This window comes from Toxorhynchites rutilus, chromosome 3 (genome assembly GCF_029784135.1).
Source record: "Toxorhynchites rutilus septentrionalis strain SRP chromosome 3, ASM2978413v1, whole genome shotgun sequence".
Classification (NCBI taxonomy): Eukaryota; Metazoa; Arthropoda; class Insecta; order Diptera; family Culicidae; genus Toxorhynchites; species Toxorhynchites rutilus.
Genome location: NC_073746.1, coordinates 133,058,482 through 133,082,960, shown reverse-complemented (window position 1 = coordinate 133,082,960; position 24,479 = coordinate 133,058,482). Strand labels below are relative to the sequence as shown.

The 24,479-nt window shown below is 35.3% G+C and overlaps 1 protein-coding gene across 4 annotated transcripts in view; it reads left to right on the top strand.

Moving 5' to 3' along the window:
• LOC129776785 (protein dissatisfaction) overlaps positions 1 to 24,479 on the top strand; it is a 63,680-nt gene that overhangs the window by 24,696 nt on the left and 14,505 nt on the right. Inside the window, exons 1-3 of one of the 4 annotated variants that reach the window (XM_055782636.1) lie at positions 11,905 to 12,833; positions 12,967 to 13,047; positions 13,158 to 13,319. In XM_055782636.1, the coding sequence (XP_055638611.1) occupies positions 12,800 to 12,833; positions 12,967 to 13,047; positions 13,158 to 13,319 (277 nt within the window). In that variant the 5' untranslated portion in view covers positions 11,905 to 12,799. Of the gene's footprint in view, positions 1 to 11,904; positions 12,834 to 12,966; positions 13,048 to 13,157; positions 13,320 to 24,479 lie in introns of those variants that run through there. The other 3 variants (XM_055782633.1, XM_055782635.1, XM_055782634.1) reach the window with 3 other exon arrangements.

Here is a 24,479-nt window from a genome sequence, read left to right as displayed (position 1 = left end):
CTCAGAATTACCATTATTGTTGGTTATATCCCTTTCGCACCCTGTGGTTCAGTGAGTTTGAGTGATGTTCCAAAGTACGAAAATCCTTTTTCAAAATATTTACTCTTAACGTTTGATGTCAACCAAAATTTAATTCCAAACTGAACGGGTTTGTGGGCATACATTAAATAAATCTACATTTTGTTTTTGTCGCAAGTAATTGTTCGTCAACGGTTTTATTTCCACCTTCGACATAAGAGCGAATTTGTCAGTCTGTAAACGCTTCTTTCGTCTATTTTATCAAAACGAATAATTCACATGATTTCCGAGAAACAATCTTTGTTCATTGTTCGCGAAAAAAAATCAGGGCCCCATTTCTTATTCCATAAATATGAAATGTTGCAATTTCTTGTTTGATGCGCACCACGTGCATCTAGAATTGGGATTAAAGCATCTAATTCTGCAGAAGTTAAATTCCATTCGGATCCAAACACTTTACGTGCTTCACCTTCTGTACACGTTTTTACATGTTTCATAATTCGTTGCTCAAGTAGCAACTCCTTACTTCTCCCATCATTATATTGCGTTTTGCAAACCCTGTTGGTCCTGGCGTTTCTCTAAAAATTGTATGAAACGGAAATTTCCCAGGCTATGAATTTTCAACAAAGTTATTCCATAAGGTGAAGTTTCCATATCCTGAATGTTCTGTTCACAATGATCATCGGAGCTAGAAAACAATTTCATTCTTTTTTGTTCCCTACGTGTGTTCACAATGTTTCCTTCCTCATTATCGGTGTCGAGTAGATCAAAGATTTGATCCAATAGATCATATATACTTTCCACATTCTCAGAATTTGCTTCGTGTATTTCAGACCATAGTTCGTTATGATCGTTTATTTCTTCTAACAACATTCTTTTTTTTTACATGCTGGGAATAAATTTCTGAATTTGTATTTTGATAATCCATCAATAATAAATTACAAAAATTATCTCTTACTATTTAAAAAAAACTCAAAAAACTTAAAATGCTTGCTTGTGTTTCAATGCAAAAAACTTCAGAAAAAATCATATATTCTCCAGCGGTCAAATGACCGCTCATGGTAGGTAAAGGTATCATACATATGATTATCAGGAAAAACAAAAGAAGAAGAGAAATAGAGTTGTTTGAGAAATAAAGTAGCTTTATAATATAGAAAAAGTCGTGTAGTAACTTCACATGAAATGAAAACCTGGAATTTAACAATTTTGATTAAAGTTTCAAGAGCAGTCATTTGACCACTCTGGTAGTCTTAGTGTTAAATTGACTACTGTCAACTCAATTTTTTTTGTCATCTAAATCCCGAAATTCTATTTTTGATAATATCCCATGGGTGATTTTATTGTTTTCAATAAACTGAAACTTTGACGGCTGTGCGACACTAGTAAATAAAGTCCGATTGAACTGAAATTTTGCATAGGGTGTTTGTTCGCGGAAATCAATATTTTGCAGAAAGTCCCTTTCGAAAATTCGAAGGTCACTTTTTTCCCATACATTCATTGGAACTCTAATGTGCATATTATGCAACAAAGTTATTCTCGCAGCAGGAATTGTCTTTCCATTGGCAATCCGTTTTCCTCAGCCCAAGTAATTTTAACTTTTTCGATTCCACATAAGGCTGTTCCATTTGAATCCCAATTTTCGGACTCTTCATCTTCATCATTAGTCGATTTCTGGCTACAACACTGCAATATACAAATAAATCAGTGCAAATCATAGTTACTTTACGTTTACCGAGAGATTTTCTTTGATTTTTTGTATGATTCGTTTATCCAGAAAAATCGATTATCCAGAGTGAAATAAAAATCAACATTCCGGATAGTCGAGGTCGACGTGTACTTACGTTTAGAAGCAATAGTTTCACTGGGAACGTTAGTGACATCTAAGAAGAAGAAGAAGCTTAAGAGGTTATCTATTGAATATTGACGATTATCATCATAAATTCGTTGAACTAGTCGGAATTATTTAGATTTGCAAAAAGCAGTGATGACTTTGTGAGATCATGGAAGATGAACAGGACTAAATAATGTTTCATTATCTCCATATGAGTATTTATTAAACGATGTATTTTGTTGTTTTTTCACATAAAAATATATGCTACAATTCTCCTTCGTGTGATATCTCTCGAAACAGTCCCCAGAATGCAGTCCTGGTTTTCACATTTTCATAAAAATCATTAGTTTGGCGTCTTCCGCCTTTTACCAGAATAATGACCATCCGCACAGGGCCGCAATATTTTACATTGAATCTTTGCTCAAGTATGAATAACAACTTTTGTTTATAATAAGTACCGTTATCTATTTTTCATAGAACACTGTTTTGATTCGTGAATAAGTTCAATAGACCTTAAAATTCGATTGAAAAAGTTTAAACTGATGTGTGCATAAAGTGTAAGGTTAGTATACTTCCTTGCAGTGGCTACTGAGGACAGACAAACGACCGCAAGGGGTTAATTCTTTGGACATGAATTTCGTTTTGGTCGGAGTTATTTTTCCTTGGAGGAGCAGTGATGTGTAATATGAAGATTATGAAAGATAAACCAGATTTATATTATTTTTTAACTATAATGAAGTATTGAAGTTAATCGCTTCGTTCGAAAATATTAAATTTCAAAAAAAAACATTTTTGAACAAATCATTCATAAGTAGATAAAAAGTGATTTTTTCAGAGGTTCGTAGCGTCACCGAATCCTTCACACTCGCAACGGAAATTCTAAACTATCGGCTCGTGAGTAGACTGATCTGTTGAATTACCAGACTTCCTGATTTCATGCTTCCATTGTGTCTCCAAAAGAGGTTTGGGGATGTTCGGGTAAGCCGGTCAGAAGGGGTAATATGAACATGCGGTTGATTTGTAAATTTGGTTTCATTTGCTTGATTAATTCTCGAGTAATGTAAAAATTTGTTTTTCATTTGTATGACAGCACAACCCCTCCCCCTCAGGAGGGGTCTCAAATTATCACGAAAACTTTCCCCGGCTCCAAAAACCCTTACATACCAATTTTCATGTTGATCGTTTCAGTAGTTTCCGAGTCCATAAGAATCAGACAGACAGACAGACAAACATACAGAAATCCATTTATATATATATATATATATATATATATATATATATATATATATATATATATATATATAGATGCATGCTGAGAATTTCAAAACGCATGAATTTCTAATTTTAATGAAATATTGTTACAAGGAACTCAAAGAATAGGAAATTCAAAAAGCTTTCGAATCCGAGCATTGGATGCGTTCCAAGCACCAAATGCGAATGTCCCATGTTGAAAAAATAGAAAAGTAATGTCCAAGACATGACCACATTGTTGCCGTAGGGCTACGAAGTTATTGTACTTAATTCACCTATTTGTCACTTCAAATATTATTTCAGGAAACAACAAAACTTAATAATTAACTCTTTAGTAAAATGGTTTTGGTGGCCCTGATGTGTTATTTTGTTGTAACTTTGATAATTTATATATTAAGTCCCAGCCTCCATACATGCAGCTCCTCGCTGACAAGAACTAAGCTAAAAAAGAATTCACAGCGTACAATAATTTATACCTCTCGTCGATACAACGCGACATGTTTGGAACCGACCCGCACATCACCATAAAATCAAGCAACAAACACATATTGCATTGTACATAATGCTTTGCGCTGCAGCGAAGTAGCAAAAAGCCAATTTAAATATTTTCATGTTAACTTCTAGCTTTAATATGTGGAAACTAAAAACTAAAACAGAAATGATTATGTTAAATTACAGAGCCTTTAAACTGTCCCAGTTCTTTCACCTCTAGCCTTGAAAAAGCACCAATTGGAAAACTAAACTCAACTATCGGCCTTGAGAAAGGCCTTTTGGAAAGTATCGCGCCGCTGCCCTCTGATCGTAAGCTGAATGACTGATGAATCGTGAATCACAGAGTAAAATCATTTATACCCTTATCTGCTTACTTTTACATTACTTCCTCGTAATGAATGCACAACTGAGAAAGCACAAAATGCTTATGCTAATCTACCAATCAGAACGCTGAGTGCGATTGGCTTTTTTTAATTATTCAATAGTTTCAAAAAATATATATTTTTCTTCATAGGTGCGTAGAAAAATTTCCATCAATTGATGCAAACATCTTTGCAATAGGGGGTCTTCGTAGCCACTTGGTTACGCGTTCGCTTACCAAGCGATCGATCGTGAGTTCAAACTCAGGGCCCTCAATTTGACCATCTTTGTGTTGTTATAGAATAACTACGTCCACGCAACCATCATCAGCGATGGAAATCGATCCACGGTCGAAATAAGATCGATTCATCCATACAGACTGTTCCGCTCTGCAAGACACAGCTGTTCTATAAATAACTCAACAATGATCAATATCAACTGTCTCCGCTGTCCGGTCTGCTGAACAATGGATGAACAGAAAGAATACCCTTACGCCTAAATGGCTACTACTGTGTAATTTACCATAATGTAATGGACCAGAAAACTTAACGCCTAAATGGCTACTACTAACTAATTTACAATTTATAGAAACATAAACATACATATACACGATTAAAACCCGGCTCTGTTACAGCTAAAATGCCAGTGAGCCTAATAAATAAATAAATGAGATAAAAAAAAAAATCTCTGCAATCTACCGAGAAATGGCCGGGTTCTTCTTCCTCTCCGATGGTACTGACGTTCGTTAGGAACTTTGCCATCCCAACGTCGATCATTGCTGGCATCATTTTTATTTACCACTAGATTTGAGAATTTTTCCCAATAACACCGTCTAGAATATGTTCAGAGTGGCAAGCTCTAGAATATGCGGTGCATGGCGGAAGAAATTTCTTTAGCAAAAAATCCACCGGTTAGAACGGTAATCGAACCTGAACCCTCGACATGATAAGTGTGGTGCATACCACTCTCCCACGGGTGTATTATGTTTGTTTGTTTACAATGTCGATAAAAACCAGAATGCAAATCATGAACACATCATAATGCATATGATTTCCGGCATATGACGGCTACCTCGGAGGAAGTCCGATCGGAAAATCCAATTTTCGATATTTTTTTTTTTTGCAAATATGGAAAATATGATGAAAATAAAGGAAAATGTGGCGGATATCGACTTCTACGAGATCAAACAACTCGACTAACGGTGTAGACCCGAAATTTAACCCCTGAAAAAATAGTCCTACGGCGTTGAATCGCATGATTTGGAGGCCACTTCACGGATTCATTACATGAATTGTTTCACCGAATATTTCTGCCGATAAGTCAATAGTGGCACACACGGGCATCCGGGGAAAAATTGATCACCGGATGTCCGTGTGATTTTTTATAAACATATATATTCAAACTCAGCTGATTTTTTAAGAGTTAAAATTGTGTTCAGATAGCTCCAATCACTATTAAAACAAGTGAGAAAAATCAATTTTACAAAAAAAAGCATCATGAAAGACAACTTTTTTCTTAACCAGACAACCAATGTCGAGGCTCAGTTTTGTCGGGAACGCCTAAACCGAATTGAACGTGACGGGTTTCATTTGAAACCCCATTTTGTTTCATTTGAGAACCCTTTGAAATTTCATCCGAATCGGTACACGGGTTCCGGAGATATTGCGGGAACAAATTAAGTAACCATAAATTCCAGAACCCAAAACAACACAAAACCCGCCTTTGGAGTATCAACTTCGCGATTTCAAAAACTAGCCTACTTGTAATGAATACGAGCCTATACGACTTCATTGATGTAACCCGGATATGCTACGGATCAGGTTTCCGAGGTAAGTGACCATTATATGACCAGAACCAAATCCCATCATGCGACATATCGAACTTCATGGTTTGTCAATATTACCTCATTGGTGAATATTTCGAGGGTTTTATGGTCACATAAGGATAACCCGGACGGTATCTAGATGACTTGCAACTCAAACTTTAGATCGAGATATGAGAAAAGCACGACTACACCTTTAGGTGGATTACATCAGATTTTCAATTGAATCGTTATACAGAGAAACTTCGATATAACGTACATTTCACTTGTACATTATATCGGAGCATAAAAAAGAACTCAGAAACATAGCTCATGTTACTTCATTGTGATGCGGTTTAGGTAGCGTTAGTAAATAATGATGACAAAATTCAACTAGAAGGTGAAGCCTACCTCTCTCATGATGTTTCTCTGCATACGGTTGATTGAGGGTAAATAGACAAAATGACTGTTCACTTCTTGAAAAAACTTTTTCCCTGTAACAGTGCCCTTCTTCCGTTGTATTGGAGTCTTGTTGGTAATTGTATGGACTATCCATACAATTTTGGTTCATTATTTAAAAAAATAAATTTTTTAGTCCAATTTTTATATATATATTTTTTTTTGCATTTTTTATGAAAAATTAAATTATTTCTCATAATTCATTCTCTGACTAAAATTTTGAAGTCTTAAAGTTTGTAATTTTATTTTTTTTCTTAAATAAACTTAAAATAACTTAAAACTTCAAAAAACTCAAAAATTATAAAAACGACAGTATTTAGGTCTGACAATGAAGTATGGGAAATTGTTCAAGCTTTCATTAAAAAAAAACAAAATAATTTTCGAAAACAAAATCATAAAAAAAATATTTTGAGAATTAAAGTTCGTTTTTCTCAATAACATATTTTTTGAAAATTTTGAACGAAAATTATATGGATATTCCATACAACTATCAACAATTATCCTCTACATTGGAAGAAGGGCATTGCTACTTTTGGTAATTGAATTGAGAATTTTATAAGACACGTTTCTAAAAAAAACTTATTTTAATCTTTAAAATATTTTTTTTCAGTATAATTTTATTTATGTATTTTAATTTGAACTTTTTTTCTTTTCAATTTAAAAATTTCTTATATTTCATTCTTTGACCAAAATTTTGTAGATATTATTGTTTTTAAGTTAGAAATTTTTGCAAAAAAATAAAAAAAAACTTTGGCCCTTCCAAAAAAGTAATCTAATTCTTTTTTGGAGATTTCAAAAATACAAAGTTGTTCAAATGGCTAATGTATTTACACCCACAATGTTTCACTGCAATCTGAGGAGGTGCGGCCAACTCCTAAGACGAGTTGGCATGAAATTCATCCATTGAAAATGTGTACGTTGTATCGAGTGACGTTATATCGAAGTTCCCCTGTATTACCAAAAGTATAGTAAACAGTGAATTGCCATACATTTTCGTGCATATTACACTAGAAAATAATGAAAAAAATTGATTGATCAATTTCACCCCAAAGGAATTGTTTGAAAGTTCCGCTAAAAATTTTCCTAACTAACGTTTAAGGAAACTTCTCAACAAAACATTCTGTGACCTTGGTACCAGTACTGGTTTTAAAACTAATTAGGTATACATTAAACAAAACATTTCGGCAATATTTACATTTTTCTGAAATTCGTGATCAAAAGGGCCCCCGGTTCACGGTACTAACGATTCTACCGGCCCATAAAGCGCACCAGACATTTGCTTTTTTCATGATGCAGCGGTGTTACGACATTAGCAAACAAAAATTCACTTCATCGATGAACACTTTTTTTAAGTATGTTTCAAGTAGCTTAATTGATGAGACTAATTTTCGGTAAATCATTAGCAAAAAGATTTGATTAATAATCACGTAGCGCTTGTAACCTTTTCCAATGTAATAAAAATACAAGGCCTAATTGAGGTCTGATGGAGGGTTGGGCAGTTCTCAGGATGTGTGTTTCGCCTTTCTGGTACACACTTAAACTGAAAAATATATAGCGAATGAAAATGTGGTATAATAAAGTAATAATTTAATAATTAAAAAAATGTTCATGTATAAAAAATGGACGCTAAATTACTATGAAAACCTTGTGCTCAGGGTGAGGGCAGTTTCTCAAAAAAAATTCTTTCTTACTTAACTGAATTCAAACTGTGATTAATGAAACAAATATGGTGGTGGTTCGAGATTTTTACCGTTACGTAATTTGTTCACGATACCTTTTACTGCCCAAATTGATGAACTTTTTTATTCGATAAATGTAACCCATTAGCCCAATTCATTACTCGTTATTCATGTATAAAATAACAGATAATATCACGATTTGAGTTGAATAGAGCTGTGTTATTCGCAAATAATTCATATGATCCTTTCAAAGAAACTTAAATACAAGTTTTAATTTGATCTAAACTTTATTATCCAAAAAGCATCAGGCCAATCTATTTTCGAGCCAGTAATTCAGGCGTCGTGGTCTTTCCTATAAAATGAACCTATTATCGCATGTAATAATTTAATGGTGTGCTCCCGTGGTTGAGTGGTTAGCGTCACACCTAATATGGTGGGGGCTTGGGTTCGATTCCCGTTCTTTTCGTGGGAATTTTTCGTCAAAGAAATTTCCCTCGCTCGTATGTCTGCTCTCAGCCACCACAACACGGAATCGTACTAAATACTTTATCCATCCATATGTAAAGGTTTACATTTTTCTGAATGAATTTTAATGTCTAGTGAGCTTGTTCACGAATTATTACGCCGTTTCTATAAATAATAGATAACGGTACTCGGTGTAAACCAAAAATTATTAGTGTGGAAAGATAACAGGATCCCTTTCCATAGCAATAGATTTTAAAATATCGAAATACCATAGCAATAGATTTTACAACCTTCTCTTGATCCCAATTTTTTATCACTCTGGAAATTTTCCAATGTGAGAAAAGGTGATAATCGTTTGTTGTCAGGTCGGAACTATATGGTGGATGCATTAAAACATCCCAATCAAGCTCTCGGAATTATGTGGTTGTCCTAATGGGACACAACATCTCTTCTGTTGGTCAATTCCGTTTCTGGTTAATCGCTAGTTTCAAACGGTCCATTTGTTGACTGTAGAGATCATAATTTAGTGTATTGCACTGAAAAAAATAAATAAAAAAAAGATTTAAAAAGATGAAAATCAATTAAATTGCACCGTTTTGTCTCATATTCCGAACAGTCTCAAATTCCGAACACTTCATTTTAAAATGTAAATTTACTAAACTTTTATGTTATGAATACTTGAACAATGAAAACACAGACATTCTTTGAGGTATAGGCTTCATTTTGACATCATTTACAGGCCTATAGTTAGTGATTTATAATATTAGACATTTACAAAAAAGTGACAGTCAAAACCAATAATAAATTGTTTGCGTTAGAAAATTCCGTAAAAAACAAGCATCATTCATTTTTCAGTTTTTGTAGTTGTTTCAACTATTTTGTTTGCTGTTAAGTGTTAAGTGCTAGAGAATATATGAACTTACAATAAATGGGTGAAAAAATGATTTTTTATGCAGAAATCTTCATTAAAATCAATATTGAAGTAGTGTTCGGAATATGAATCAAATTTCTACGCTTGATTCAAATTCCGAACACTTAATTTTCAAATGTAAATTTCCTGAACTTTAATGTTATAAATAATTGAATAATCAAAACCCTGAAATTCTATGGGTTACCTTCATTTTAACCTACTTTACAGGTATCGATACAGCCTATAATTTATAATATTAAGCATTTGCAAAAAAGTGACAGTCAAAAACCAATAATAAAATGTTTGCGTTAGCAAATTCTGTAAAAAAACAAGCATCGTTAATTTTTCAATTTTTGTAGCTTTTTCAACTATTATGTTTATTGTTTTCGTGTTAAGTGCTAGAAATGGTAACAATCTACAATAAATGGATGAAATGAAATTATATTTTATGCAGAAATATTCATTAAACTTAGTGTTCGGAATATGAATCAAGTTCGGAAACGCATGATTCAAATTGCAAACACTTAATTTTTAAATGTGAATTTACTGAACATAAATAATTTAATATACAAGACCCTGACATTCTTTGGGTTATAGACTTCATTTTAACATCATTTACAGGTATCGATACCGATATAGCGCCCGACACCATGTAAACAATAAGAAACAAATACAATCAATAATCACAAAAGCTAAATCCAATTTTTTTTTGCGAGACATAATATTTTTCCAAAAAGTCTAGCTAATTGACTTTAATTTGATATATCGATCATATGAATCGATTCAGTAGTTTAAAAATTATGATTTTTTTTAAATGCATTTTTGCTGTTCGGAATTTGAGACAAAAGTGATTAAACATATTTTTAGTTTTTCACCATGAATATGTTGTTGTGAATCAATTTTATTGTAGTCAAATGAAAAAGAAGGCTCTATTGTATCCAAAAATCAAATTAATTTCGCGAAAGAGTACCATTTTGAGTAATGAGACACTGTTTAATGGCCATCACAGCTTAAGTGTTCGGAATATGAGACAAAACATCAATCACAATTTCAGCGGCCTGGTTTGCATTTTCGCATTTATAAAATAAAAAGTGTAAAATGTACCGATTTTCTCATTGTTAACACCCTGTAACTCAAAACTGAATGGAACAAACAAAACAAAACAAAATATATTTTTTTTAGTTTGAATTGCAACCTTGACAACGAGTCTAAACTTGAATTTATACAATCGATATTACGCGAGATATTTATCACTAAAGCCAGCCAACGAGAAAATAATGGATAACTTTTTCCCCAACCTAATAATTCCGATCGCAAAGGGTTAATATAAACAATAAGCATAACATATACTCCTGAAGGTGGCCGTTTGTCCGGAGGTCAAATATTTCACACACAGATAAAGACAGATAGAGTGTGGTTTGAATTTTTAACAAACACTATTTTGTTTGCTATTCTTTAATTATTATCATTGGCAAACAATGTCAAACATCGAACATGGAAAAAAAAATGACTGAAATATTTAAGGTTATCTAACCATGTACCGACAGGTTTGGCGAACAGATTGAAAAAATGGAAAAAATATTTTAGGCATCCAATATATGAATATTTGCTTTTCGTCTTTTGTGTCGAATATATTTGATCAGAAGGGGAAATGGGGGGAATTTGAACCACCTAAGCAAATCGCCTAATATTTCCGAACCAATAAATAAAAAAAAACGGTCTAAATAAAAAAATTCACATTGTACACTCAGCTACACTTGTTTTCTCTCAATCAATAATGTTTAATCATTATATCAAACTTCAAACTACCAAATATACCATAAAATAAGAGAGATGATTTTTGGACATTAAAATGCCAGTGTGTGTTTCATCGAAAAAAAACATACTTATATTTATGTAAAGTAATACAAGATAATATTACAATCAGTAACAATGTTCTGGGATCGATACCAAGTGTCTTGGCCAGATTACTGACCAGAGAAATTGCATTGAAACCTTTTCGAATTCTGCATGGATCTTTTCATTATTGTTCAAGCATTTTCAAACACTTTCGATGCTTGGTCAAAGAAAATCCGTCCTTGATGACCTGCGTTGCTCTTTCAAGCTCCTTCTTCTTTCAACGTTGTCTGCCCATCCTTTTTTGTAATTGAGTGGCATCTGAAATCAATTAGACCAAAGAAAAGCTTCAAACCTGTAGAACCAATTCACCCCACATAAACGTGTCCATGTCACCCCACACAACATGCAAAAATAAAAATGCAATTAATTTCATCTATTTTTATCAAACTTACTGTTTCGCTGCATCAAATTGTTCCTTTTCCTTAGACGAACAGAACTTTACTGTACAATACACGAAAAGTTTGTGTAGTCAGCAGGACAAACCTTAAAACCACGATCGCAAAACTCACATTTTCTGACAATCAAAGTGCTTGATGTGTTCATGCTACCGTTTTCATGCACCTGTTAAATTTTACCAAAGTTTTTTCACGTTAGGTACGTAGGGTTCAACAATAGAAGAAGATGACATTATAAAAAATCCAAGTTGAGCCGTACTTTTCCAGATAAAGGAGTGGTCCAAATCACCTCGTATGTCCAACTCACTCCGTGTTACCCTACACGTTGATCAAATTTTATCTGTCAAAAAGAGTCAAATATTTGGCTTCGATCGAAAAGTGTATGAGAACCCAAGCAAAATAGCACAATATATTGTATCATAAAGCTACAAAAAAATGGAGATGCAAAATTCCGTATGCTTCTAGCGAGAGAGGAAAAATTCCCGGAAAATAAACACAAGGTTAGAAAAATAATCTCACTGTTTAACACGTTGAGTCCCAAATTGTTCTTGCTACGCATTCCATTCAGTCTGCATCAAAAGCATTCGAACAATAGCAGTGCCGGCCTTCGCTTCTAGAGAAATTTATTGTATAAAAATAAAATAGTCAGAAATTCGACTAGAAAGTAATCACATATCGTAAAACATTCGAAAACAAACGATTTTTTAAATATTTCCTCATTTTGTAACTGCCAGTCCCAGTAACCAACATTTTTTTAACGAACATCTCAACATCAGTCCCTAGGGGCCGACACGGGGCTCAACGTGTTAACGGTCAGTAACGCTAAGAAGACTTGTTATATGGTTCTTGCACGAGTCACCCTCTTCATCAATAAACGAATGACAATATCGGAAAAATCGGCAGTCTGTTTTGTCCTATTGAACTCTGACATTAGATATTGTTTATCAAAAAGTTTCTGACTAAGCACCACATCCCAGTGTTTGACCATTGAAGCTGTGAAGCTAATTGAGTGATGTGTTTCTACGAGTATAGATGCATTGAATATTCAAGATAATAATATACATCTCTGTCTGTTTTGTCCTATTGAACTCTGACATATTGTTTATCAAAAAGTTTCTGACTAAGCACCACATTCCAGTGTTTGACCATTGAAGCTGTGAAGCTAATTGAGTGATGTGTTTCTACGAGTATAGATGGATTGAATATTCAAGATAATAATATACATCTATTTCAAAAAATATGGCCCTGACTTCTGTCAGATTGTGGAGTGTAGGTAGATCTTCAGTTTTAGAGATAGACATCTCGTTTTATTATTGATTGTAGATTTGTTACCACTGTTTACATTGGCTTCACGATACAATCAATTTAATCCACCCTTTTTCTCTTTGTATTTCTTTATTATTGAGGTGACAGATTACTCGACATTCCATGCAAAGTGTGCGGCGATCGAAGCTCAGGAAAACATTATGGAATTTACAGCTGTGACGGTAGGTTTATAATTAATATATTTACTTATTTCAGTTGTTAGAGTTTATGCTGCTATTTAGTTATACAATAAATTTCTAACAAAAAAAACATTTTATCATGTAACTTTCAGGTTGTTCTGGTTTCTTCAAACGCAGCATACATAGAAACCGGGTGTACACATGCAAGGCAGCGGGTGAACTGAAAGGTCGCTGTCCCGTGGATAAAACCCACCGTAATCAGTGCCGCGCTTGTCGACTATCAAAGTGCTTCCAGTCGGCGATGAACAAGGACGGTGAGTGTACAGATTGATACTACTATCAGCCCCGCGGTTAACCTCCGGGAAGGTTGTAATGTATTTACAAATCATTTACCCGCCCGCAAGCGTGTTCGCGATTAATATACTCCCATTAAAACAGCGTCGCGATTTCGAATACCGCCCGATTTCCGCTGCGGTTCGACAGAAGCTGAAAATGCTCAAACGAAATCACATTATGGCAGGCAAACACAGCTGACTACGCTTCCAGCAGCTCATTTCCACTTTGGCGATTACATGCACAGTTGAAATATTTGAACAAACAGTCCCAAATGAAGCGTCAACTTACTTCGTTCACAAAGATACGCTCAGAGTGCGTCGAAGCCTTCTCTTTTGATCTTGAAGCCACGGTTGCGAGAATATCAGTTGGGTGGAACCACCATCATTCACACTTCCCACCCCGCGCCACACCCAAAGATGAGCTGGGAAAGTACATAATTCGCAACTAAGCCGCCGACAGCTGCCTCTGGCAGGGAGAAACATCGTTTACACCCCACGGGAAAACTTCTCCTAGCTGTGGCACTCATGATCTGTCCCCTGCCGGAGGAAGAAAAAAAAATGACAAATACGGTCGTAAAAGAGGCTTTGAAGAAAACCAAAATTTTGAGTTCAATAATCCCCTTTTAACGCTATTTTCACTTCTGCTGTACTTTTTCGCTTTTCCGCTTCTAAGACGCTTGATGTTTCCCCGGTGGGGGCAATGGAAAACTCTTGCCCTTTTGACAACGAGATGCTTTAGTTCATTTGCTGCTATTTGAGTGTCGAAGGTTTGGTCGATGTCGCCGTTTATCGCTGTCAACTTAGGCATCTCTGTACGTATTTACTTAAGCCTTTTGTGGTAGCGTTTTAGAACAATGGTTGTTACGATAATCAATCAGGTAGTCCAATTATCAATTATAAGTTGAAATGGTGCATATATTATATAAGGGTGGGCTTAGACCAGTGATATATTCATGTGAAGGAATATGATGAGATTTATAGAAATCGCATCAACCGTTTACACTAGCGTGAACTTCTATAATGAATATATTCATATTTTCGGTGAATTTATTCACCTAAAGTAGAACTGTATCCAACTTTAGTGATTTCTCACCAGTGAGAAATTCACAAGCGTTTACATATGCTGAATTTATTCAAGTTATATATACCTCGAATAAGTGTATCATATTTATTCTCACCCGTTTACACCTATTTTCACGTGAATAAATCCATCTATAGTTATAGATCTCTCTAATGTAAACCCGCCATAAGAAAGTATTGCCAACTGATGGTTCTATTTGTCTATAATACACCCATTGTTTAGCCATTGTAAACGGTAAAAACAAAACAGTTCAGACTAATTTCGGAAAAATGGTGATCCTTAGAAATGCTATTACAAAAAGATTAAAAAAAATTGTATACTCTGGATTCTTTTTTAAGTGATTTTTTTTGAGTGATTTTTTTTGCGCGAGACCGTTCACGAATGTTGTTGTGACGAGCGCGAGCCGGTGATGCGGCTATCTGTTTTAACGTGATTCTCTCGAAATTATTAGATTTTTATCTACGCGATTTTTTTTTAGTGATTTCATTTTTTGCGCGCACGCATCAGTCGCGTAAGAAAAGAATTCAGTGTAATATGATTTATTTCATATCATGATTTATGTTCCGTACCAGCTGATAAAGGCGTACAAGATCAGATCCAATTGATGGCTTTACTCACTTTTGCAGATTGAGATAGAGATACGCATAAATGCGAAATTTGCCAGTCATGAACTCAGGGAATAAGCACTGCAACAAGTGACCATCTATCTATGGGAGGTGACATGGCCGATCTCTTTGTATCGCATGAAGTATTATTCCGTGAAGGATGATATCAGAACTATAACCCATAACAATAACTTCACAATACTCTATGTAGCTTCATACAATAAAAACGATAGAAAGAATACTGACAACAACACAATTATCTAGGGTCAGTCATATACAAACCTGAACTTTAATATCAAATTATGACGTCGGCAGTTTCTGTACGAATTTCGTTTGGGAATGATAATAGAGTAATAAGAGGAAGGAGGTTCGTACTTCCGTTGTGAATTGGTTTCTCATGGAAAATGACGGAAAGTGGTGCCTCGCCATTGACGGAATCGCTTTTTAGTTGATCTACAAGGTACCGTTCTGAATCATATTTCGGACGCTTAAGGCATATGATGCAGAAAACAGGTCAAAATTTTATGCACAGGTATTATTTAGTTGATATTTTTAATAAATTAGTTCAACATGCTTTTAAGCTTTCTACTTTGGTACCTATTTGATTGAAAACATAAAAAATCACCGAATAAAATGCTTTTCAAATGAAGCGAATAAAAATCAAACTTCGGACACTAAATCAAATTTCGGACAGACTGAATTCAAATTTCGGACACTTTATTTTGTAATTTTTTGAACGAAAATTACATTACACTGGATTATATTCTATAGTCAACTGCGAAACACTTACCAAGCAATCACAGTAAACTAGTAACGATGATGAGAACTGATGAAACACGGGAGAAATTTAACTATTGATGAACGGGTAAATTCTACGTGCTCACGCTAAGCAAACGTCAAACACAAACGACAGTGAGTAGTGTTGATAGATTTTTACCGATTATGTTACAATTCAAATGTATGAGAACTACATTTGAATGAAATGATAGTGAAACCAAGGGATTACTCTAAAGAAGCAATTGTGATATTAATTTTATAGTTATATCATAAGTGCATTAAGAATTTCAAGATATTTGAACAAAGTGTCCGAAATATGATTCAGAACGGTATGTTCTCAAAGCCTTATGACTGGTCTCAATAGACTCATTCCATGAGGTTATGCACCAAAGAACCAAATTTTAGTTAAAGTTTTAAGAGTAAATTTTAACGTTATCTGAATAAACATTAGTTATAATATGAATTTTGTGAAACGAATTCAGTTTCTGTACACTAACTTCTGAGAAGGGCATGTTTAAAAAACTACATAATTAGATTTTAAATATTTTAGGTTTTTTTCACTGGCAACACTGGTGGGTAGACCTAGGTTTCATTTTGTAATTTATAAGAAACAAGTATTTGAAAAACAGGTATTTTGAAGCGTTGTCACGTCAGAAAAATAGAGCATTTTTTTAGTTTATCAATTAGGAACTCAAGTTCAAACGTTTTTATACTTGGGTTTCTCTTAGCAAACAATGAGGGTCAACAAACCACAAAATGTGGTTAAAATCGATCCACAAATAAAGAAGTATGAACTGTCTCAAGAAGTTGTTATCACGTCACGACAAGTATGCGACTCAATCCAGCGTGACGTGAAAACAAACATTTTATTTTGCGTTTTCATGTATAAATCACACAAAATTAAACGATGTTATAGTAAAATTGAGAAAATTTCCTACAAGGATCATCAGTTGGAGAATATTTTATAGTTAAATTGGTCAAAAACTTTCGTGACGTGACTGACACCTAATTTTTTGCTGTTTCGGACTGTTGAACGTTAATGATTAATTTAATTAATTACAGTTCCTTTTCAAAACATACAAGCAAACCATGTGCTATGATGTTTTAACAATAGATGAACACGTAGATTCCAGAATATACAGGGTCTTTCAGATTAAACGCTCACGCAAAAAATCGAATAGCTCCTCATTAATTTTTGTTTCGCTCCGTCGATGGTAACACTGCATTCCCCACTTCGGGATGATAATATTAGGCTACTCGTTCAGTCTGATCGGATGGTTTTTAGTGTCAAGATGTACAATTTACTAGAACGTGTATTTTTAGTGTAATCGTATTACTCGATCAACCGAAGGCATCATGAAATTTTGTCCTCTTATGGTAAGAATATCAACATTTCTCGTCGTCGATTACTTCCTCTGGGGGTACGTGAAGGGCCTTTGCTATGTTAATAAGCCACAAAATTTGGAGGAACTTGAAAAAGAAATAACTCGGATTCTCAACAACATCGATGTCGTAATGTTAGAGTTGTGCATGAAGAATTTTGTTCACCAATTTTTAAACGTTTAATCTGAAAGACCCTGTAGGATGTAATCTTGTTTCGATTTGCGGTTTGCTGATAATAGTATTAAATGCAAAAAAAATTGGAAAATCCATGAGATATATTGGGTGAAAGGTTTTCACCAACGGAAGGGGAACATCGTATTCCGATGTCATTTTGGAATGGAAGATTTCCGGTTAGTTAAAAACGGCTCTCAAAGACCGGGAATGGCATGATATGCATGGCCAATATGCATGAGCATATTGGATTTGAGAGGGTGTTAATGTTAGAGTGTGATAAGCTTAGTCTTAAAGCGACGCGTGTGGAGTTAGACAAAGGAAGTGCACATACAAATGCACACGCAAACGTCAACCGTCAACGATCAAAGTCAACGTCAACACCAACCTTCGCCAAAACCTTCGACTTTTTCCAAATAACGGCATGCCGTGTACTGACAACAACAGTTAGATTCAATTTATATAGCTTATTTCGATGAACATACCACAAGTCATTAGAATTGTCTTGTTTTTTTTTATGTTTCGCAATCTAAAACAACATTTAACTCATTTTTCATACAGGTCTCAAAAAAAAAATTTCTCTGTTTTTGAAGCAATGAAAACGCGAAATGGCACCAAAACTAGAATGAAGAAAGCAAGAAAAATGTCACCTTATTATCAAATTGTCAGCGATGGGACACCTTTTATTTGAAACTACTGAAAAAATCGGTAGAAACCACCGATCCTGAGATACAAAGGAGGAGTAGGTTCGAGATCACAGGTCGAATTAAGACCACCTTCTCCTATAAGTTGCACCTTTGAAAGGAATAGGGAAGATCTCAGAGAAAGTGATAAGTATTCATGATAAATAACTGACATCAAGAATAATATATAGTATCTAGCTTGTTTGAATACGGAATACTTTGAAATTGATATTTGATATTATTGATTTCTTGACGTAACAATGCTGTTTTTTGTACAGAGCGTACTGTCACGTCACAAAATGCCTTCCGATTTTCGCAAGGTTCTTGCGATTTTTTTTTTAAAAACTGAATATGCAGGAATCTACGTTTGTCTTTAGACGACAAATCATAGAACAAAGTTCATTTGTATGTTTTGAAACGGAACTGAAAATACAATATTAGTGTTCAAAAGTCAAAAACCGCAAAAGGTCAGGTGTTCTCACGTCAAAAAAGTATTGGACTGGCTACAAGCGAATTTCACTATAAAATATTTTTCAACTGATGATTCTTATAGGAAATTTTCTCAATCTTACTTTGTTTATTTTTCGGGAATCGTGTGATAACGAGAAAAAAACCTGTTTTTAGTGAGTCAAAACGTTGTCACGTCACGCTGGAATGAGTTGGTAGAGAAAACTCTTAGAAATGTGGACATCGATATATTGCTGCCAGCGTTTCCTTCATCCCTCTGACTCCCTGCAATCATATAAGCGGATAGCTTTCAATGGACGTCGTCGAAGCTGGCTAAAGCGTAAAAAACGTATCGAATCAATTGTCTTCCGAGTCTTTTCGGTTCGATGGAGTGAAAAAAAAAAGTGTTTCCATTGAATCATGAAATACCCCAACAGATTCATAATATATAATACTGCCATCAGCAAAATGACTGCCATGTATTTTTTAAAATTCCTTCCAAATGTTTCATAAAAGCACAGACATCATCGTATCACTTGCAATATTATTTATTGTATTCTTTCTGAATTCCATGCAAAAAAAAATAAGAATCAATACAAATAAAGTTTGAAATTTTGAGAAATGAGAGTTGACACAAGTTCAATTCGCGCTCCCGACATTTTTCCTTCGGAATGGAGGTAAAACCGTGGTCCGAACTAGCCAAAAAAGGCTGACGGTCACTGGCGAGTTTAGTTCTTGGAAGTCTTAGGAGTTGTCAACACCATCTCATGTTTCAGTGAAACGTTGTGGGTGTAAAAAAACATTGAGCATTTAAGCAAATTTGCATACTTGAAGCCTAACTAATGACTGCTAAGTTCTTTTCACCGATCGAATCACTAGCTGGTCAGTATCTTCCAGCGCCAGTCCACGGGAATACAACTCAAATTGATTATCCAGGAAATCCAGTCCAGCAATTATTTATGATTTAAGATCTGAATCTCGCTCGTTCTCTCTTTTATAAATCATACTGGAGAGAAGAAAATACCAATATTCCCTGAACCCAAAAACTGGCAAAGAGATCAAAATCAACCACAGCCTTTATTGAAAAAACACGGATTAGTACATTAGCGAGATCCAGATTTGATGTAGTTAAAAGTTCGATGATCAATTCGAGTAATTTCAGCTATGGTTGCAGTAGGGTCTTGATTCGGAAAATTAACGCCTTTGTCGTCTGAAGCATGATTTTCAAACTTGTTGCTCAGACACTTGCTTGCTATCGTCATAACCAGCGTGCGCCACGAATTCCATCAGTAACTACATGACTTCTGCTAAAATTTGTACTTCAATATCTTCGGGCATATCGATCAATCGTCTTCGCACGGTTTATTTTGAAAAGCGCCTAATCCTACCATCCAAGAACTACCATTTCGCTTATTATTCAACAAAACAACATAAAATGTGAATATTGGATGGACATTCGTTTAGCCGCACCTCCAAGTTTCAGTGAAAATAAATATTGTACTAAAAATTACGAATCCAATCCATAGCCGTTATCCATTATGATTTCCTCCATTTCGGATCATTTCAAAAATTCGAATTCAAACAAGTTTTGAAGTTTGGTCATGCACATTTTGGTCCTACACCCCCATATTGATTTGGGATTTAAAAAAAATAACTAACTCTCATCCTAACAAATCATCAAACTTCTACATTCCAGTTTTCGCTTCGATCAATGATCAATGATCTGGTTTATCTAAATTTTAATATTTGCTTTACATATTTTCTCGGCAGAAAAAAAACACAACATTTCGCCCTGTATTTGTTTATATATTTCGGCATTCCATTTGATGATGGTCAACAACTCATACAAAATGCTTGCAATATCGGTACACTTCGCCACTTTGCCGGAAAACTAATTTGCTCCATAGTCCGTAGCATGTGTTATTAGACCTTGCAATTCTTTTTTCAAGAAATTTAGCGATCAATCGTTTGTAAATTCGTCCTTTCCCAAGCAAATTTACAATTTGTACGTTAGGTCCAGTCTTCCGAAAAACACTTACACATGTCCACGCAATGTGAAAATTCCACACACGAACAATGATTCATAAACATAAACATGTGAAAACAAACACGATGTTTATAACTCAAGAACATCATGTACAAACATATCACCCGATGTCGCAGTATTCATTGCTTTCGTTTCGTTTCTTTTCATACACGGAAAGAAAATATTCATCCCAAAGCATTTCTTCGTAGAATACTTTTTCACAGAAACGAACTTGAAGTTTAGTTCGCATTACAAAAGTTGCACGAACTAAGAGGCTATGAGTTCATGCACATTTTGCAAGTCTGATTGAGTAATCCTTGGTTTCGTGCAAAGAAAACATTCTCTGAATAGAAAGAAGCTTTCTATGAGAATTTTTTTGCGTGCATGTTAGCAATTGAAGTCTGGGGAACCTACTGCACAGCGGATGACATCGTACAAATGCTGGCCTAAAAAATAAATACCCAAAAATGTTTTAGATGCAACCTTCAGCTGCACACAGCAGAACCAGCAGAGAAATTTCAGCGGCTATAACACATCAATCATTTTTCGATATTATCACAAACTGAATGAAGGAAACAAATAAAAGCTACACTTACACTACACTACATATGCTATGTGTGCATGCGATTGCATCATCCTTTCTTCTCCTCTTCTTCGCTCGTTTTATAGCTCGGGTCGCGTTCGTTGCGAACAAGCAGTATTGGCCATTTGTATTCAAAGATCCAGCCAAAATAGTTGCTCGTGGTCGAGTGGTTAGCGTCACGCCTAACATGTCACTGCTGAATAATTCTAGTACTTTATATTAGATTAAAATTATAGAAATATTGTAAGCAAAATTTGTTTTGGGTAACTAAACATCTCCGCAACGCTCTATCCAATTTTAGTACTTGTTCAAATAACTAATAATAGCGAATGTTACATGAATTCAATATATAAATTGATGCGTGCACTAAATGATGATAGCAGTTGTGAAAAACTCTGATATCAATCGACGTTTATTTTGTTCAGAACAGATAAAGAGGTTTATTTTATTTGCCCAATATTTTAGACGAAGCACCCATTGTCATGATAGGAAAGCATTTTTTCCATGTCAACATACCAACACACCACGTGTTGAGTGGTGGCCGTGTGGTGTCCGATTCGCTTCTTCTACTCTACGGACTGTCGGTGCTTGGGGTGAAAATGCAAGAGAAACTGAACACCATGTTCGAACATCATGTGAAACATTAGGATTAAACATCGTATGTCCAAACATACCACGAATACAAACATGTCACATTTTCAAACATAGGTACGAAAAAATCATGTTTGTATTCAAGCACAAAACTGCGAACAGCAGCGTTGACATGTTTATCCCGGACGCAGTGTTTTTTGTGAAACATGGAATACTGATTAGATCCATTTTCCTAGGATCTAATTTAGTTTCAAAACTTCAATGAATTTATCTCTCAACTTTTGAATTGCTTGTAGTATACGTTTTGAAATGTAAAGGGTGTCCCACATCAATTCTCATCACGGGGAAAACGCTGTAGAAAATTACCTAGTTGACCGATCCTTTTCAAACTTTCAGACAATGAAATATAACCCATTAGTAAGCTTTTGGCATATTTATTTCATTCAGCTTCAATACCATAACCGTATGCTAATTAGCGGCTCCGCAAAGCTTATGCGATTGAGCCTTACAAATAAATGAACTGGATAAAAAAAAAAAACCGTATGCTCGCACCTTACGCTTAACTACACTTATAATGTTCAGATTTGATCTCCTTGGGATACTTCCGCAGTGCCTGCTTCATAATAGCCCAGTATTTTTCGATAGTTTAAGAAAATGTGTATTTCACACGTAAAATCTGTTTTGTAAACAGGTTTTATAAATTTTTTCTAAATAATTCATTTATGTTTCCAATTGATTAAAATTTATAAAATTTATTTACAGGTTTAACTACCATGTTCGTACTGATGATGATGAATTTTTTTGTTGTTGTTTTGTTAATGGATATTGCAAAAAAAAAATTAACGTTGTCTACGGAAGCTTGAGCCTCGCGCGCGCTTGATGGGCCTGGATTACGTTAAGTGAACACTGGCAGAACACTGATACCTAATGAAATTTGTATGTGGGGTCTGAAGTAGAAACTGGAATCGGGATAGCTCAATCAGAATTGTCGTAAACTATCTTTTTATCGGATGGTTATATCGAGTATTCCTGAAATGTGGCAGATCTCTATCATGTTCTAAGTAGACACTTTTAGATATTGGGTTCAATTCCCAATCTGTCAAGGATCTTCTCGGGTTGGAAATTTTCTTGAAATGCCTTGAAAAAAAAAACTTTGGGCCTGAAGTTGAGATTATTATTATGTTAATGTCGATACAGATAGGACCATTGTTTCTCTTTTGCAGTTTTTGCCTATTTATAATGTTCGATTGATAGAGATTCATGCCTGTAACAGAGTCAGTTCTCTTTGATTTTGGTTTTATAATACTGTTCTCTTAATTGGGTTAAACATTAATATTATCTATTAGACATATCGGCCAGTTCAAACCTTTGTAGGGGTATGAGGTGGGTCATCATCATCATCATCAACATCATCATCATAGACCTTTGTTCCGCTGCGGTGGAGGGTTTATGACCATGGGTACGAAAGTGACCCCGTTGGCTTCACACCACTCCAGGACATCCCTTGAATAGTGGCACGAAACTAGATCCGGTCAAAAGATCATAAGACCCTCGTGTTGCTTCAACAGAGGAAGCAGACCCTTCTGTAGACACTCCTCGAGATAGATCTGTCCGTTTGCAGTCCCGATAGCCATGAATGGCGAATTTTTGGCAAACTTTGAATGTTTCTGATTCCCTACTTCCTCCGAAACATCAAACTTGTGCTTGGCGGTAAAGAACAGTAGCCCCGGAAGCTGCTGGAAGTCCGCCTTGGCGTAAGTCTCACCATCCATGATGAGACAATGAGGCTTCGTCAGCATCTGGGTGTACAGTTTCCTGGCCCGTGACATTCGCACCGTATTTTGCCGTTCATCACGATTCGGAGCCTTCTGAACTTAGTACGTATGCGATTCCTCCTCTCTGAACGAAATTCTTGATTTTCAAGAGCAAAAACCTAATGGGTTATTTTCTGCAGCGTTTTTTCCATGATGCAATTTGATGTGGGACACCCTTTATTTTAGTGATAAAATTGCCCAATATAAGCAGCCGTCCAACTTTTAAGAAAATTCTGTTTATTTGATAACAATAATTTGTAAAAACTGAGAAAATAAGCTTGCAATGATTAGATAACGAAACATTTTTTCCTCTCTCTTCGAGTAAATTATCACCAGACATTAGTTCAATGGCATCGGACAATACCTTCCCATTTAGAAGCCGTGGAAATGAAATTAGTTCAACCACAACGATAACGCACCCAACACGGTGGGAGTTCATCTAAAAATATAGCGCATCAAAAGCGATATTAAGCACCGTAATGCCCATGTTCGTCAGTTCGCTTCCGACGGGAGATCAGAGGTCGTCGCATTACTCAGCAGCAGCAGCAGCAGCAAAACCCGAAAGCCGACCATCAAAAGCGCGTGGGAATCAACACACTTGCTGGCTACACACCCTATCCACCAACCCCCCTAACTCCTAACCAGAGCATAAATATTTACTTATACATGCTATCCATAACAGGAGGCTGTAGTCGACCGTGGCAATCTCTCACACATTCACCTTTCCACATATGACGCCAAACGGGCTGCCAGAGCATCACATCGTTTCCGCGGTTATCCAAGGGGGATGAAAAACCGTTTGGTTGTGCACGGAAAACACGGAATTAGCTAATTTATAATTAATTTACTCTATACATCAAGGAGTGAAACTAAGAAAAAAAAATTGCTAGAGTGTGCGGCCTGGGGTTCCATTCGGCAATACGGTTCGGATTTCAAGGAGTCATTCTACAGTGATAATCGAATCAATTTTTTTCGGCT